This window comes from Lissotriton helveticus, chromosome 9 (assembly GCF_964261635.1).
Source record: "Lissotriton helveticus chromosome 9, aLisHel1.1, whole genome shotgun sequence".
In the NCBI taxonomy this organism is placed as follows: domain Eukaryota; kingdom Metazoa; phylum Chordata; class Amphibia; order Caudata; family Salamandridae; genus Lissotriton; species Lissotriton helveticus.
The window spans coordinates 888788337-888806473 of NC_136070.1; the positions used below are offsets into that span (position 1 = coordinate 888788337).

At 40.6% G+C, this 18137-nt stretch overlaps 1 protein-coding gene across 1 annotated transcript in view; it reads left to right on the forward strand.

Annotated features, from left to right (window-relative positions):
- The window catches only part of AXL (AXL receptor tyrosine kinase), a 273286-nt gene extending 255671 nt beyond the window's left edge, over positions 1-17615 (forward strand). Inside the window, exons 17-20 of the mRNA XM_078661048.1 lie at positions 3555-3664; positions 5834-5993; positions 9614-9750; positions 15535-17615. Of these exons, the coding sequence (XP_078517174.1) occupies positions 3555-3664; positions 5834-5993; positions 9614-9750; positions 15535-15931 (804 nt within the window). The 3' untranslated portion in view covers positions 15932-17615. The remainder of the gene's footprint in view (positions 1-3554; positions 3665-5833; positions 5994-9613; positions 9751-15534) is intronic.
- The last annotated feature ends 522 nt before the right edge of the window (positions 17616-18137 follow it).

The following is an 18137-nucleotide window of genomic DNA, read 5'->3' on the forward strand; positions in this document are numbered from 1 at the left end:
TGAGGTACTGGTATTCGTGTTTAGTCAGAAAACCAGCCTCTAAGGCCCTGCTAGTGATGGATTTAATATCGGTGCTTATCTCATTGGTTGGATCTGCTTGGAGTTTTTTATAGTTGCCTTCCACCTCAAGCTGTGAGATTATCTCATGCTTGTAATCATCCCTGCTCTGTATAACGATCGCCCCACCCTTGTCGGCTGGTTTGATCACAATATCAGGGTTTTGTTTAAGAGTTTCCAGAGCCAGTCTCTCTTGTCTGCTAGTGTTGAATTTCGTGTATTTCTTCTTGGCCAGCACCTGGTTGATGTCCCTCATCACTACCTGCTCAAATGCCAGAATTTTATTGGATATCATTTGTGCTGATGGCGTAAAAGTAGATGGGGGTCGTAGGCCGGTGTTGCTGAAGACTGGTTTGAAAGGGACTTTATTAAAATGATGTTTCAGTCTCACCTTCCTAAAAAACTGGTGTAACTCAGTCTTCAAGTTGAATGTGTTGGGAATGCTCGTGGGGACAAAAGAAAGGCCCTTTTCAAGTATTTTTGCCTCCTCTGGTTTCAGGGTATAGGTGGACAAATTGATTATCGAGCTGCTCTGTATAGTCTCGGGTTGAAAAGCTACAATCTGTAATGTTTCTGCCGTGTTCTGATTTCCCCATGCTGTTCCTGTCTGAAGTGGACCTGTTTCTTTCCTGTTCCACCCCTCCCTTGATTCCAGTTCGATTGTCCACGGCCCCTGGGTCTCCCCCAGGGACGGCCTCTGCCTTGGTAACTTCCCCATTGTTCCTCCTCTAAAAAAGTATTTGAGTAGTCAGGGTATAGATTACTGCTGGTGCCTGGTCTTTCCTGCTCGTTTTCCGAGTTGCTGGTGGCAGAGGAGTCGGAAAAAGTGGTATACTTCCTGTAACCACCCCTCCCCCTTGTTGAAAACCTCCCCTGAGACTCTTGCTTGTAATACCCTTCCGCCAGATAAGGATAGACAGTTTTCTTGTCATAAAACTTTAGATCCTTTGCTAGTTTGTCCAATTTGGTCGACTGGGTGAAAGTATCAAAGTCTTTTAATGTTTTTTCTAGACGTTCCAACGCTTCTTTAGCGTTGTTCAAGGCCTTGTCGTCTATTATCTCCTTCCTAAGGTCTGCAATTTCTTTTATCAGTCGTTCCACTTCTTCAAGGGCGGTCTCAACTCCAAGCACCATCCAGCTGGAGCTAGGCAGCTTTTTTAGCACCAGCGCTAGGGGAAACACAGGTGTGTGCCATATTATGTGAACTGAATACGGTGTAGTCCTGCGTTTTAAAAATGTCAGAGGGCGGCGTTGCCAAATTCTGCATAACTCTGTGCTCTGACATTTTTTTGTAAATATGTCCTGAGTGATATGTTTTTAGGTTTAGTTGCATCTGAAAAAAAAGAGCTATAATTATGATGTCAATGCCCCAACAAATACAAATATACTGAAGACAGCTGAATATGGCCTAGTTCTTCACGTTTTATACCTTGCACTACTACATAGGTAGCATATTGTAAAAAGACTTACCCGATGCAACTCACAACACTACCAATAGGGATGATGAGAACCAATGAGCTGACTTGAACAGGTGGAATTACTGGCAGCTCTGAGAGTCTATATAACTGCATGGATTTAACCCCTTCTGCTTAGATTTTACTATATACTCAGATGCGGTTAATTTGTAAATATATAAATAATGGCAACTGCTCAAAACGTTTCATGCCTGTCACCGATGCAGCAGGATGCCAGGGTTGCCAAATACAAAGGCTGCCTATTCTTGATTCGTCTTCCTGTTTCTTTCTTCCATAACCCCTACCCTACGCTTCCTGCCTGTTTATCTCAAACCTGTAGCTTCTCTTTCTTCCTTGCATTATTCCTGTGTTACTCTTTTCCTATTTTTCTCTTCCTCTGTCTTTCTCCCTTTTCTGTCTCTCCCTCTGTCTGGTTCAAAATCTGGCGATGAAGTTCCTAAAAATCAGAGCCAGTGCCACCACCAGCAACTACTGACATAAAATAAGCAGTATGTGGAGCCAACACAGCGAAATCAAGCAGAGGGCAGGCATATGAAGAAAGAGCCAGAACAACATGCACAATTTTATATGTTTTTAACAAAGCGTGCGGACTTTATTACACCCAATAAATTATCCGGTTCAATTAATCCCGACACCTACTCAATCATGGATTTGCACAGTGGTCAGATAACTCTGGCTCACTCATAAATATAAACTGGATTCCAGCAGGTCAGATCTGCCAAATTTTAACCGGTGCAAAGACCCGGAAAAAAGCCAAATTATGAGGAATTAGTTGTATCACATGAAGATTCTGGATGTTATGCCTCATTTCCAAGTTGAAAACTCAGAATAGGATGTATCTTTTACGCCGGGTAAATACCTTTCACCAGAAAAGTGGTGTTGCTTGGTGAAAATACCCCACTCTATTCGCCACAACTTACAATCAGGACATCATTCAGGAATGTGTTACAAGTAGGCATTGATCATGTTCCCATTATATTGGATAAAACGTTTTTCTGTTGTTGACTCAAATGTAAGTAATTTGTAAAATCAATGATCAGAAATGGGTCGATTACCAAAAAAAGCAACAAGTTTCAAGTATGATCTGTGATGGAGCAGAGACGAACTGTTATTTCTATAAGACATGCAATAGCGCCATCTAGGGAACTGAAATCAAAACACAGCAGCTAGTTTTAGTGATCCTGGTTTTCAAGGTCATGGAGTTAATTAAAAAAACGCGTTAAGGTCACTTATGATGCAAAGTTGTCTCTGAATGTGAGAAACCAGGAAATTCATTATTAATGCCAGAGGCTGGTTGTTATCATAGGCAAGTATAATTTGCTGCATTTGAATTTTTGAAATCCTGTGCAGTCTCTTCGGTTTCATAGGATGGATGAACCGAATCTTTAGCCATTTCATACACCACATGGGGTTAATCATTTTAATTTTCCAATCATAAAATCCTCCATTGTTTTATTTTAAAACTGCAAATTTTGCCACGCCATATGGTATCTTTTTGCTTTGTCACTGAAAAAGTCCTTGTGAATCCACACTCAAGCCTTAAACTTCTTGGATACAATTCACTTTTGTCTTTGCATAATCCATTTTCCCCACATGCCGTTCTTCCATTGTCTTGTATTGCAACATTTATACTGTTCCCTACATGGGGCACTAAAGAGTTTGCCAAGCTCCGCCATGGTTGGAAGGATGTTGTCTTTGTTTTGTGATCCTGTGTGGAAGTGTTTCCATGTCTTGCGCGATGACCTCAGAGGTGTGGCTATTGTGTCCTGAGACTCGGCGTGTGGTGGATGAGCTCCCCAATCAGGGCAAAAATCATTGGGCATTTACACGAGTACCCTATTTTTTTAAGTTTCAGCTTTGAACTCAGACACAGACATCATAAATGGTCTCTCATTTTGTCCCTGGTACTTGCTGCGTCCAGAGCTCCTTACAAGCACAACACAAATTGATTCTAGTCTGAAATATGATATTGTGTATATGTGTTTCTTCTAACTGTTTGTCCCCTTTTACATTTCTTTCCAGTACTTCCCAACTCAGATGCTGGTGAAATTCATGACAGACATTGCCAGCGGCATGGAATATCTGAGCAGTCGCAATTTCATCCACCGCGACCTTGCGGCTCGTAACTGCATGTGAGTTGGTGGCCATTTTGTTCCCTTTTTCAGAACACCATTTTGACTCATTTCTTCAGAACACCATATTGATTCTTCTAAGGCAGAATACCTTGCCAGTAACACGTGCGTAAATCCTGGGTTCCCACACATGGTGGCCCATGGATGACAGTCAATGCCATATCTCACCCAAACCTCACAAACTCCGAAGCAGGATCTCATCTTGTGCAATGAAACAAAGAAGCGGAGGCAGATTTAGGGTTTCCCAGGATTAAGGGATCTTCAAAGTGGTTCACACATGGGAATTAAGAAAGATCCCTAGAGGTCAAGTGGTCAATGGTAAAATAATGTATTGCATATATCATATCCCAGGGATGCTAAAGCCAGAGTGAGGTAAATTTAGGAAGTTAGCAAACGTACAAATTGATGCTATTTTGGGTGTGTGAGACTCTGCTGTATGCCTCATGCTTGCCACCTTAGAGCGCAATGAGGGAAGGGTACAAGGAAACGTACAGTGGTCATGATAACGTCTCATGGCATGGTGCTGCTTTTGGGTTGTATGCAAAATGGGATCCTTGAATTCATCCCTACAGTTTGAAAGCTCAGCGCAGAAGCCCTATATGAGGGGCCTCAAAGTATGGAGGGCAGGCTCAGGCATTTGACTGATCTAAGCGGGATCATGGTGACTATAGCCAAGGCTTCATAGTATTGTATGATGTGACAATGCTGTAGGTCGAGTGAAAGAGATGACGTTTTAACCTTTAACACAGAGCTTTAAGTGGGCCGGGTCCTGCCAGTGCTCAGCACCGGATGTTCTGAAAAGCAGGTGCTGAGACAGGTCCCTATCGGGCTCTCCCTTTTGGCCCTCACCCTCAGGGTGAAAAAAAAATCTTAACCACCCTTCGCTGCCTTGAGGTAACTTCAAGGAGATTCGTTATAGTTCTTTCACAGCCTCATCATTTCAGAATGGAAGCATTTTCTATATTTTATACAACCATAGTTGTTGCCTATATATCTTATGCAACTGACAACCATTGGCAAAGTCAATAGCCCTGGCTTTTTTTAGGTGTAATGTTACTTGTTGTATTATAAATGTGGATGCAATGATAAAAGCAGCAAAATACCATACAGCGGCACACTATGCTAAGCATACATTTTTATCTTATGTGTTTTAAAGCCACACCCTTAATTACATCAGCCACGTCCATTTGAGAGGCCCCCCAGTTTTTTTATCCCATTTAAAGCCCTGCCTTTACAGAACCCAAGGATGGTTTGAGGTGGAATTGAGAGCATTTCATACTGGAGATCCACGTGCAAGGAGTGATATGTCGACAACTCTTTTGAATCAAGGGGATGGATTTCCTACAGCTGCGGGGAAGCTAACCTCAGGTTTTTTGGTGGAAGGTGGGGGTGCAAGAATCTGGTTACGCAGTCTGGGGCATTCCTGAAAGGAGGCATGCAGACTTTGCACAGAGTTTAGAATTATGACATCTTTGACTGGGAGCCTGTGGAGTGACCTGAGGGTAGGCATGAAATAGTTGTTGCATCTTAGACCTAAAAAAGAAGTCGACCAATGTGGTTCTCAGTCATTTGCTATTTGCGGAGTGGCTTCTTAAGTCACTCCATTTGTTACAGTATCGAGGAATCAACCTCACCCCAGCCAGTACCAAGGACCATATCTGGGGGAACAAGTTGAAAAAAAACAATCTCCGTTAGCAAATTGCTGATGGTGGAATATACTCTTGGTGACTGTGTTTTATTATGGACTTAGAGCGAGGGGGGGTAAATTCCCAAGCTTAGTACATTTGCTTTAGTTTGTAAATCCCAGCAAAAGAGTTTGCATTGGATTGCGTCAAAAAAGTAATGCAAATCTGAAGCAAACTCTTTGTAAATCTGGGTCTTATTACTTAAAAACATCCAGATTTCTGTGCTAGGAAACCTCTATTGTTGACTTTACCATACTATCCATGCAAAAAGGCCTACCTGCCTTTGCCCGCTTTCATTCTGTACTACAGCGCCTCACTCACAGCTCTGTCTATGTGCCACACGTTTCTCGCTGTCATTAACCTGCTTTCTGTGATAAAACGTCTCTCTGTATCATGCTCTTTGTTTCAGTGACTGTTCATTTGCCACAACATTTCTTTTGCGACACACCCCTGCTCATATTCGCTGCTGTGTTTTTCCCAACAGGTTGAATGAGAACATGAATGTCTGTGTGGCAGATTTTGGGCTTTCCAAGAAGATTTACAATGGAGATTACTACCGCCAGGGCCGGATATCCAAGATGCCTGTAAAGTGGATTGCGATAGAGAGCCTGGCAGATCGCGTGTATACGACCAAGAGTGATGTGGTGAGCTATTCAGCATTTCTTCCAAATCAGTCTGGGTTCCTGAGACATAGTGTCTGGTAGCAATCATGAATTTCCTCCCCCATGGTACCCCTTTGGTGGAGAAATTCCACTCCGGATATAACATTTCTCCCTAAAAACAGAAGATTTTACATTACTGCTGAGCTCTTTTTTTTAAGTTTAAAGTTTATTGAAAGAGAGAGTATACCATACATCAAAAGAATTATCATAAAGGTAGAATCATAATAAAAACAAACTAATGTACAGTGTCAGCAAATTACAATCCGTGACAAAGAAGAAAGAAGGGAGAACAAAGGCAGAAGAAGGGGGGAGGGAAAAACAGAGAAAGTAATAAAGGAAAGAATCTAACCTGAATCATATTTCTAATACATCAACAAGAACATCAGCAAAAATGATACAAAACAGAAACTTTGAAATATACTCTATGAAAAAGGGAGGAAGGAGTAATATCATAAAACATGAACTAGGAAATAAGTAAAAAGACAACAGGAGTTCATGGAGGTTTCCTAACTTCATCTGAAGAAGTACGAGTTTTAGAAGCGGTGGAGGCCGAGTCCGTTAGGTACGAGGAAAGAGGAAGCCATAAAAGATCTCTTTTAATGCATAAAGATATAGGAGCAACACTATTAGTATCCAATCTATGATGGAAACATACAACATTCCACCAAGCTCTAAAGGTAACCTTTTCAGCATTCTTCCAATTAGAAGTAATTAAGTGTAGGGCTATTGCTAATAATAAATCAATTAAAGAGGGACTGGGAGTAGGGTACGGCCAGGAAGGTGCTAGGGAGCCTAAAAAGATATTGGAGGTGGAAACAGGAATTTGGGTATTAAAAATCTTGTTAATTTGAGACCAAACTAAAAACCAAAAGCGGGAAAGGGAGGGACAGGCAAAAAGCATATGGTTTAAATGAGCTGAGGGACTATCGCATGACCAACAAGCTGAGGAAATGTCTACTGAGAAAGAAGCTAATTTCAGAGGAGTAAAGAAAAGGCGTTGGTAGATAAAAAAATGAAGGATTGAGATGTGTTTGCTGTTCTTGATGTTTTATGAATTTTTAACCATAATTTGTCCCAAAAGGGGATAGACCAACATTCTACAAGATCTTTTTCCCAGGCCAATTCACATTTCTCCTTGGGCCTCTCCAAGGAGAAAAATACATTCCTATAAAGAGAGGAGGCTGATGAAGTAATGGACAATAAAGGAAAGAGATTAGAACATCTGGTAGGAATACCGGGGGTAGGTGGCAAGGAGAGAAGGTATTGTGAAAGAGATGGAAGGAGGGAGTTGTATTGAGATTTACAGGAAGAGGATAGAGAAAAGTTTTGTTGAAGATCTGAGAAAGGAACAGGAAGAGCGTTAGAAACCAGTTGCGAGATCCAGAGTAAACCTTTGAGTCTCCATGATTTCCAGTATATAGTACGACCTTTAATACGTAATAAGTGGTTATGCCAAATGGGTTGTTGACCCAAAGAAGAAAGAGCAGGAGAAGAGGCTGGTAGAAGAGGCTTTAACAATTAACGTGTATGGGAGATCACTTGAGGGTGGAAAGAAGAGATATTATTAGTAAAAGCGAGAGATTAATTAAAGTTGTAAGGAGCTATAAAATGTTTCTCAATCTTCAACCAATTAGGGGGATGAGGATTTTGGTCAGGAGGAAGCCAACGGGAAGATTGTCTCAAAGAAAAAGCATAATGATAAGATTTAAAATCAGTAAATTTGAGGCCACCCGAAAGTTTATCAGCTTTGAGAGTATTAAGAGCTATGTGAGGAACCTTATTTTTCCAAAGGAATTTGTTTAATATAGAATCCATTTTTTTTCATAAAAACTAGGGATGTAAACCGGAATCATAGATAAAAGATAAAGAATAGGCGGAGAAAGCATCCTCTTAATAGAATCTTAGCGACCCCACCAGGAGAGAAAAAGCGGATGCCATCAGTCAATTGATGCAGTCAAATTCTTGGAAAGATTATCAAAATTATTTTTCAAAGTTTCCAAAATGGTAGGAGAAACCCATAAACCTAAGTATTTGATTTTAGAGGATTTCCAGGAGAAGCCGGTAGAAGCGAAATCTACTGCTGAGCTCTTTATCAGAACCTGAGGCATGAGTCTTTTAAGATCTGTGGTCTGTTTGCGGGTCACCTGATTTTACTCTATGAAGGTTATAGCAGGAAGAGATGTTCTCAGTGGTAGTAGAACTGGCTTACACAGTCTTTCATGTATAGGGCTGAGTGACTCAGAATTTTGCAACTTCAAAGTATTTTACCGCATCCCAAACTATTCTTACACAATCCTACTGGCAGCTGTTCTGAGCCCAGTGTGAAATATGTGAATATTAAAGTCCAATATCTGGTTGAGGTGCCCAAAGCACTAGAGGCCACCTTGGAAACTACCAGCAGTTAACACCAGGTTTGGCATTCTCAGGCCTAGAGTTAGCTGGGCACAAATGTTTGCCCCACCACCACACATGGGTGGTTTCCCAGAGGTGGGCTAACACATAACACTGGCTTGTGGGTGATGTCTGATAGGGACTACAAAAGTTTAAACTCTTATGAATCAGTTCACAAATGAAAAATCAACAGTTCATTGTATATGAAAGAACAAATAATCAGTAATGTTTCTTCATGGGGTGCTTTTCCGGGTGGATCTACACGCTTCAGACAAAATACTAACTTGAGGAAATCTACTCCAATGACTCAACACTGTCAAACTCAATTCCTCTAATATGTTTTAATTTGATAAACGCATTCATCAGGTAGATACATCCAACGTAATGGATTCTATTGGTGTTGAAAATTTTCTTTAAGTCATTTTCTCTTCCTAAAATCACAAGGATCCCCTTAGCTCCTTTTCCTTTGACATTATGTCCCCACGAGCCACCTGTTTTTCTTCTCCATGGTTTCCTTCCCCAACATCCTAGATGCCCCCTGCCCTTGTCCAGCTTACCTGTCTTTTGCTTTTTTCTCCACCTCTTGCTCTCTGTCTCTCCCAACCTCCCCATCTCAAACTCTATGCTGCCTCACATTGTTTTTTGCCACTATTGATCCAGTACCTTTCCTTTATATTCTGCCGTTCGTCTTTGTCCGTTCACATCCATCCGTACCACTTTTTGCCCTGTTCTTTAAATTCTCCGGGTTATGTATGTTCTCCTCCTCCCTGTTGTCTCGCCTTGCTTTCTGGTTAGACCTTTTTCTTAATGCATTTTTTGCACATAGGTCCAATTTCTTTTTTCCAGGAATTCTGGAAGGTTTTTGTTTACTGTTTTTTTCCTCTCTTTTTAACACCCCCACTAGAATCCCATACCTGCCCCATGGGTTTTAGGTTTATTTGAACAAGGGGGCTACTTGTCATCATGTCTACTTTCGCCCGAACTGAGTTTTGTCATTCGTCCCCACATCTGCCTGGTATTCACTAATTTGGATTTTCATGTATTTCATCTACTTGGCACCAGGCCACGTTCAAAAGCAGAATAGATACTTCCTACAGCAACGGAAGCAACACTTTAATATAAGTGGGGTAATCCTTCCCCAATCGTTTTGGTGAATTGAGGCTCTCTTCTGTGTGCATTAAGCAGTAACATCCTTTCACTTTAATTTCCAGTGGTCGTTTGGTGTAACCATGTGGGAGATTGCAACGCGTGGACAAACTCCCTATCCTGGGGTGGAAAACAGTGAGATCTACGACTACCTCCGTCAAGGAAATCGACTGAAGCAGCCCCCAGACTGCCTGGATGGGCTGTAAGTATAATGCCTTCCTCTCTGTGCTTCATTCTCCTACATTTGTAATATTACTCAGCAGTTCTGGGGGAATTGGGACTCTTTTTGTTTTTTATATTGTGCTGCCAAAATAATGGAGTATTAAAATTGTGAAGAAATGCATATATAAATGAGTATAGATTTACTATACTTAACTCTACATTTAAGTACTTTGAGCCGCTCCCCTGGATGGTTGCACTGCTGGGATTTTGGTGTGATATATTATATATATATATATATATATATATATATATATATATATATATATATATCAATCAAAACAAAACCCTTTCAGGCATAGAGTGACGCATAAATTATGCAAAAAAGAAGGAGAGAACTCTGGATAGGTCTCAGTTTAGGTGGAAAGCAGCTCCTGTTAGAGCACTCTCAACACCAGCGACACTCTAGATCTGCTCACCTCAAATGTCTGTTTTTCTATCAAAGTTTTTAAGCATAGGATTAGACAGTGCTATCCATGCCGAGATAGAAAATGACAAAGTCTTTCGCCATTTAAACAGCAAAGTCTTTAAGCATAGGACTAGTACAGTGCAGTCCTTGCCGAGCTGTCAAATAACAAAAGCCATTTATCACTCCAGGCACAATATTACAGCTTTGAATTGGTAAAATACCAACTCAAGCCAACCTGAAATGAATAAAAGCAACCCCTGACACAGTGTTTCGCTCTAATTAGAGCTCTTCAGAGAGGTATAGCTTTGTCCAGACACAAGGGAGCACCCAGTATTAAGTCAAAACAAAACCCTTTCAGGCATAGAGTGACGCATAAATTATGCAAAAAAGAAGGAGAGAACTCTGGATAGGTCTCAGTTTAGGTGGAAAGCAGCTCCTGTTAGAGCACTCTCAACACCAGCGACACTCTAGATCTGCTCACCTCAAATGTCTGTTTTTCTATCAAAGTTTTTAAGCATAGGATTAGACAGTGCTATCCATGCCGAGATAGAAAATGACAAAGTCTTTCGCCATTTAAACAGCAAAGTCTTTAAGCATAGGACTAGTACAGTGCAGTCCTTGCCGAGCTGTCAAATAACAAAAGCCATTTATCACTCCAGGCACAATATTACAGCTTTGAATTGGTAAAATACCAACTCAAGCCAACCTGAAATGAATAAAAGCAACCCCTGACACAGTGTTTCGCTCTAATTAGAGCTCTTCAGAGAGGTATAGCTTTGTCCAGACACAAGGGAGCACCCAGTATTAAGTCAAAACAAAACCCTTTCAGGCATAGAGTGACACATAAATTATGCAAAAAAGAAGGAGAGAACTCTGGATAGGTCTCAGTTTAGGTGGAAAGCAGCTCCTGTTAGAGCACTCTCAACACCAGCGACACTCTAGATCTGCTCACCTCAAATGTCTGTTTTTCTATCAAAGTTTTTAAGCATAGGATTAGACAGTGCTATCCATGCCGAGATAGAAAATGACAAAGTCTTTCGCCATTTAAACAGCAAAGTCTTTAAGCATAGGACTAGTACAGTGCAGTCCTTGCCGAGCTGTCAAATAACAAAAGCCATTTATCACTCCAGGCACAATATTACAGCTTTGAATTGGTAAAATACCAACTCAAGCCAACCTGAAATGAATAAAAGCAACCCCTGACACAGTGTTTCGCTCTAATTAGAGCTCTTCAGAGAGGTATAGCTTTGTCCAGACACAAGGGAGCACCCAGTATTAAGTCAAAACAAAACCCTTTCAGGCATAGAGTGACGCATAAATTATGCAAAAAAGAAGGAGAGAACTCTGGATAGGTCTCAGTTTGGGTGGAAAGCAGCTCCTGTTAGAGCACTCTCAACACCAGCGACACTCTAGATCTGCTCACCTCAAATGTCTGTTTTTCTATCAAAGTTTTTAAGCATAGGATTAGACAGTGCTATCCATGCCGAGACAGAAAATGACAAAGTCTTTCGCCATTTAAACAGCAAAGTCTTTAAGCATAGGACTAGTACAGTGCAGTCCTTGCCGAGCTGTCAAATAACAAAAGCCATTTATCACTCCAGGCACAATATTACAGCTTTGAATTGGTAAAATACCAACTCAAGCCAACCTGAAATGAATAAAAGCAACCCCTGACACAGTGTTTCGCTCTAATTAGAGCTCTTCAGAGAGGTATAGCTTTGTCCAGACACAAGGGAGCACCCAGTATTAAGTCAAAACAAAACCCTTTCAGGCATAGAGTGACGCATAAATTATGCAAAAAAGAAGGAGAGAACTCTGGATAGGTCTCAGTTTAGGTGGAAAGCAGCTCCTGTTAGAGCACTCTCAACACCAGCGACACTCTAGATCTGCTCACCTCAAATGTCTGTTTTTCTATCAAAGTTTTTAAGCATAGGATTAGACAGTGCTATCCATGCCGAGATAGAAAATGACAAAGTCTTTCGCCATTTAAACAGCAAAGTCTTTAAGCATAGGACTAGTAGAGCTCCTATCCAGAGTTCTCTCCTTCTTTTTTGCATAATTTATGCGTCACTCTATGCCTGAAAGGGTTTTGTTTTGACTTAATACTGGGTGCTCCCTTGTGTCTGGACAAAGCTATACCTCTCTGAAGAGCTCTAATTAGAGCGAAACACTGTGTCAGGGGTTGCTTTTATTCATTTCAGGTTGGCTTGAGTTGGTATTTTACCAATTCAAAGCTGTAATATTGTGCCTGGAGTGATAAATGGCTTTTGTTATTTGACAGCTCGGCAAGGACTGCACTGTACTAGTCCTATGCTTAAAGACTTTGCTGTTTAAATGGCGAAAGACTTTGTCATTTTCTATCTCGGCATGGATAGCACTGTCTAATCCTATGCTTAAAAACTTTGATAGAAAAACAGACATTTGAGGTGAGCAGATCTAGAGTGTCGCTGGTGTTGAGAGTGCTCTAACAGGAGCTGCTTTCCACCTAAACTGAGACCTATCCAGAGTTCTCTCCTTCTTTTTTGCATAATTTATGCGTCACTCTATGCCTGAAAGGGTTTTGTTTTGACTTAATACTGGGTGCTCCCTTGTGTCTGGACAAAGCTATACCTCTCTGAAGAGCTCTAATTAGAGCGAAACACTGTGTCAGGGGTTGCTTTTATTCATTTCAGGTTGGCTTGAGTTGGTATTTTACCAATTCAAAGCTGTAATATTGTGCCTGGAGTGATAAATGGCTTTTGTTATTTAACAGCTCGGCAAGGACTGCACTGTACTAGTCCTATGCTTAAAGACTTTGCTGTTTAAATGGCGAAAAACTTTGTCATTTTCTATCTCGGCATGGATAGCACTGTCTAATCCTATGCTTAAAAACTTTGATAGAAAAACAGACATTTGAGGTGAGCAGATCTAGAGTGTCGCTGGTGTTGAGAGTGCTCTAACAGGAGCTGCTTTCCACCTAAACTGAGACCTATCCAGAGTTCTCTCCTTCTTTTTTGCATAATTTATGCGTCACTCTATGCCTGAAAGGGTTTTGTTTTGACTTAATACTGGGTGCTCCCTTGTGTCTGGACAAAGCTATACCTCTCTGAAGAGCTCTAATTAGAGCGAAACACTGTGTCAGGGGTTGCTTTTATTCATTTCAGGTTGGCTTGAGTTGGTATTTTACCAATTCAAAGCTGTAATATTGTGCCTGGAGTGATAAATGGCTTTTGTTATTTGACAGCTCGGCAAGGACTGCACTGTACTAGTCCTATGCTTAAAGACTTTGCTGTTTAAATGGCGAAAGACTTTGTCATTTTCTATCTCGGCATGGATAGCACTGTCTAATCCTATGCTTAAAAACTTTGATAGAAAAACAGACATTTGAGGTGAGCAGATCTAGAGTGTCGCTGGTGTTGAGAGTGCTCTAACAGGAGCTGCTTTCCACCTAAACTGAGACCTATCCAGAGTTCTCTCCTTCTTTTTTGCATATATATATATATATCAAGGTATGCAAATGTGTAGTTAGAAATAATAGCTCTCTCTCTACATATATAGCTATTCACCTGTGATGCTCTGCTTTACCTAATGGAGTGCAGCTGCTGCTACCACCCTTGCTTGCACCTCGCAGCACCAGTGGTGTCAGAAGGCGCTACAAATGCTTGACTTATGCATTTTAGTGCAGTGGTGCAGACCACCACATTAAAATGCGTTAGTCTAACACCTGATGCATGGTATTTGGTAGTGCCAAGATAGTGTTCCTTTGTTGTGGTACTTGCGTGCCCTCTGGCCTTGGCACCCACTTCTTTTAGTGTCACAGCCCCTCAAGAGGATGCGCCCAGCAGTTTTAAGACCACTGCAGTAGCATATTATAAACCATCCTCGCACGTTTCCATGCAGCTTATTCTTACCATTTTATAGAGCACTTCTTACTAACATTTGCAGCCTGAGTTATGCCGATGTTGATGAGGAGTTTTTCATTGATTTGAAGATTCAATCCTATCATATGCTTAGATGGCATACTGTGTATCACTCCCTCCTTTACTTCTATCCTTTCCATTTCTAAATTTTGATGAAGAAATTTGCTCTTCTTTTCCTGAATGCTAACCTAATTTTAATTTCTTGTCTAGGTATGGCTGTGTGTGCCACTCAATTGGTAGCCCCATTTTCTATGCCAATCCAAGTAGTACATTTCTTGATACTTTGTAAAACATATATAAAGTTTTATATCCCTCTCGTCTTTTCTTCTAACTAAATTGCTTGATACATAAAAAAAGAGTACATACATATTTTCAATATTCCAATTTGTTCTCTAGCATCCTCACAAATGAAATATGTATTGCTACTACAAAAACAACCCCATTACCTCCCTCCGCTCTAAACACATATCAAGTGATTGCTAAGGTTTTGAAGCTCTTCAGCAAGCAGAACACACTTTCAATAAAATTCTCTGTGGGCTAACCTGAAGAATTTCAAAATGAGATATTCTTAGTGTGGTGGTAATGTATGTCGTATAACTGATATGTGCAGAGAAGATTGTTGATTCTTCATTAATCAAGGTTTTTGAAATTAATAAACAGTTCTTATCTGGTGGGCCATGTTAGATGTTCCTTACAAACATACATATACACACATGCACACACACACATACCACACACACATACACACACACACACATGCACACTCACATAAGCATGCACTGTCAAAACAAAATAACAGAGGTCATTCTAAAAGGTCTTACTGTCTGCCCAAATGTAATCCTGTCACTTTTTGCCCACCCCTTCATTGAGGTATGTATTTGACAGAACTCATTTGCAATCATACATCACACCGACAGGTCCAAGATCTCATAAAACTCTGGATGGAGGGAACTGTGTCTGTAAAATAAGGTTCAGACTCAGTCAACTTTGGGATCTATGTGCCTCTTCAACTATGCTGAGGTTACAAAGCATGAGGGCCCTGTAGATTTTTTGAGGTTGAACATAAGCACATTGTGGCAGAATTCTTCTTAGGCTCATTTTCATAAACGTTCATGAAGATATTCAACCTGGGTCCTTCATTAGTTTCCAGGTCTTGTTTGAATTGGTATTAAGATTGTAATTAGATTCATTTTTCTCAAGTAAGTAGCTCCTTGTCACAGATGCTCAAGCAGGGAGTACGAAGAGTACCCTACCCTTTGGTGGCGAGTTATGATTTTGACCGAGTACATGCGCTTATAAATCAAGCAGTAGGCAACTTTATTCTAGACGCTTAGTACAAAAGCAATACATATAGTAGGATAGATGGAATTTGTGGTGAAATAGATTACATGCTAGTTTTTACATTGTTGTGGGATGTACACAAGGCATTCTGTAAGCACAGTTTACTTTTGTATTACAGGTATGAGCTGATGTGTAGCTGTTGGATGCTGAATTCCAAGGACCGACCATCCTTTGAGGTCATCCACTGGGAGCTTCAGAAGATCATGAAGAATCTGCCCCCTGTCGAAGACCCAGAAGAGATTCTGTATGTCAACATGGAAGAGATCCGTAAGCCTTCGGAAGTGGATATTGAGCTGGGAGCAGTTGGAGGCTCGGAACTGGAGGAGCCTTGCCTCAAGGGCAGTGCAGTCACAGCAGAGGTTCACCAGCCAGACGGCACCAACCGATATGTCCTCTGCCCCCATGAGTCGACCCGCCTTCTGAGCGAAGCACAACTTGTTGAGAATTTGCTGCCCTACCACGGTACAGAAGAAAGCACATTTGATGATATTATGTTTCGCAGTTTGCAGCAATGACCCAGTCACCCACGGGCATGAGACAATTCTAAAGCATCTTCTAAATTTACAAACAATTGCCAAAATAACAGCAAAGCTGAAACTGGCTGTGAAAACACAAAACCAAAAAACATTCAAGAAGAACAACACAAGAAAGAAACACATCTGCGAAAGCCCAATTTATGAGCAAAAAATTGTGGTATAACAAATTTTCTTATCACAAAGGTTTTGAGTCTTGTACCCTTATGAAAAAAAACAATTCCTTGATGACACCAAGATATTGTCAAATTTGGTGGATTCTTTTCAACGAATTCTATAAATTTCGAGGAATGTTCTTTTTTTAAATCTTAAAAACAGAAGTACAGATTTGAGAATGCTTTGAGTCTGAAAAAGGATATTCATCCCCACCAAAAAGATACGATGTTTTGATGATTAATCAATTACTATAAGCCATAGTGTTTTTCTTGAGAATGTGTTCTGAGCACATTCATCTTGTGTTTGATGTAGCACCTGAAGGGCATTGAATTTCACGGTACAGTTCTTCTTATAAAGTTGTGAGATTTCTCAAAGTTTTTGCGAGGATGGATTTGTTGCATACATTAAAATTTCCATCATCTATTCCATGGACTTCGGAACTCAAAGACACACTTTGCATTGAAAAGGTCAACATTGATACTGAAAGTGATGCTGTTGAAGACAATATTGTAATACGGACAATGAGTGTTTTGCAGGTACATGGGAACGGTTTTCAGGATCTTAAGGTACTAATTGATTTATTAAGGATATGTTGATTAAGAACGTTTCCCATCTAAAATGGATATAGTTGCTACTTCCATAGAAGTCATGGCTATTGAAGTATTCTTGAACAAAATGGCACGTAAAAACCATTGCCAATTCATGTTCACCCTTATTGTCTGCATTGCTATGTCTTCCACGACCAATGTGTCTTCATTCTGCAGCTCCTTTGGGACCAACTATATGCTCTCTCTATTTCTAGAAGATTCAAATGTATATTTTAGAGGGAAGTTCACAAAATCCACAAATGAAGATGACAAATTGTACAATTTAATTTAAGGATGCCCAATGATAGCACTTAATGGGAATGAAGTCCCACTGCTGTGTCAATCAAAATATTCCAGTGTATCCGAACTTCACAAGACATTCCTACGGTCACCTTCAAATATGAATTGAAGTTCTTGTGGGACACATTTGAAATCCCACAGAGATGGATCGAAGAAAGATATGTTTGTGAACTTGGACTTTTATATAATATGCCAGCAACTATCAATTCACATGTTTGAGGACTATTGCAAAGGTAGGCTGTCATTTGCCACTGTAAGTTAGCCTTTCAAAGAGCTATGAAATGTATTATAGAGCGAGTTCTGCAAGGTGAATTGCGTCTTTTAAATTTGCGGGAGTTTAATGATGATATAGAGAATAAGTCGGTACTGGTAACTGAAGTCTTGCATAGCAATGTATGCCCCCCAGCCAGGCACACCAGTGCCCATCAGCCCTAAAGTGAAAAGGAGGTTCAGACCACATGGTCATTTGAAACATGACTTCACCAAGTGTTCTAATAAGTGTTGCTTAGCCCAACGTTTTTCTTTTAAAATTGGTACAATGCTACTGAGGACCTGACTGGGATGTGCTAATTTTACAAAGGCGACAGAGAAATCCACCATATGGTACCGAATGATGATCATCAGTAATTCTGAATCACATAAACACTGATGAGGTGATTATGAGGAGAAAGGTGCACTTTGTCAAATGGTGAGACCACCCTCCTGCCTTCTTGATGTCATTGTATTGCCAAGAGGTGCAAGATTGGAATAGCAAGACATAGGCCTATCCAGGGGGTGTTTGTCAGAGTTGGCAGTTCCCTCCAAATCCATGTTGCCTTTGTGAGTCCAAACTCTCTTTCATCTTCCACTTTGAACTAGCAGATTGAAAATGGTTTAACAGAGATAATGCTCTAAGGCCTATGTTATCAAATCACCTAAGATTTTTATATTTTTTGCAAATTTGAGATTAATGGAATTATATTGCGAATACAAGGGAAATATCAAGAGGCTTAATTCTGAAGGGAGTAAAACATTGTACATCACCTGCTGCCACCATCTTAAAAGTGCCATCATCAGCTCTGCAGTTTCTTCTATGACGCCTGCTGCCAGAAATTGTCATAATCAAGACTTCAGGCAAATATTCATGCTCTTCGCTAATACATAAG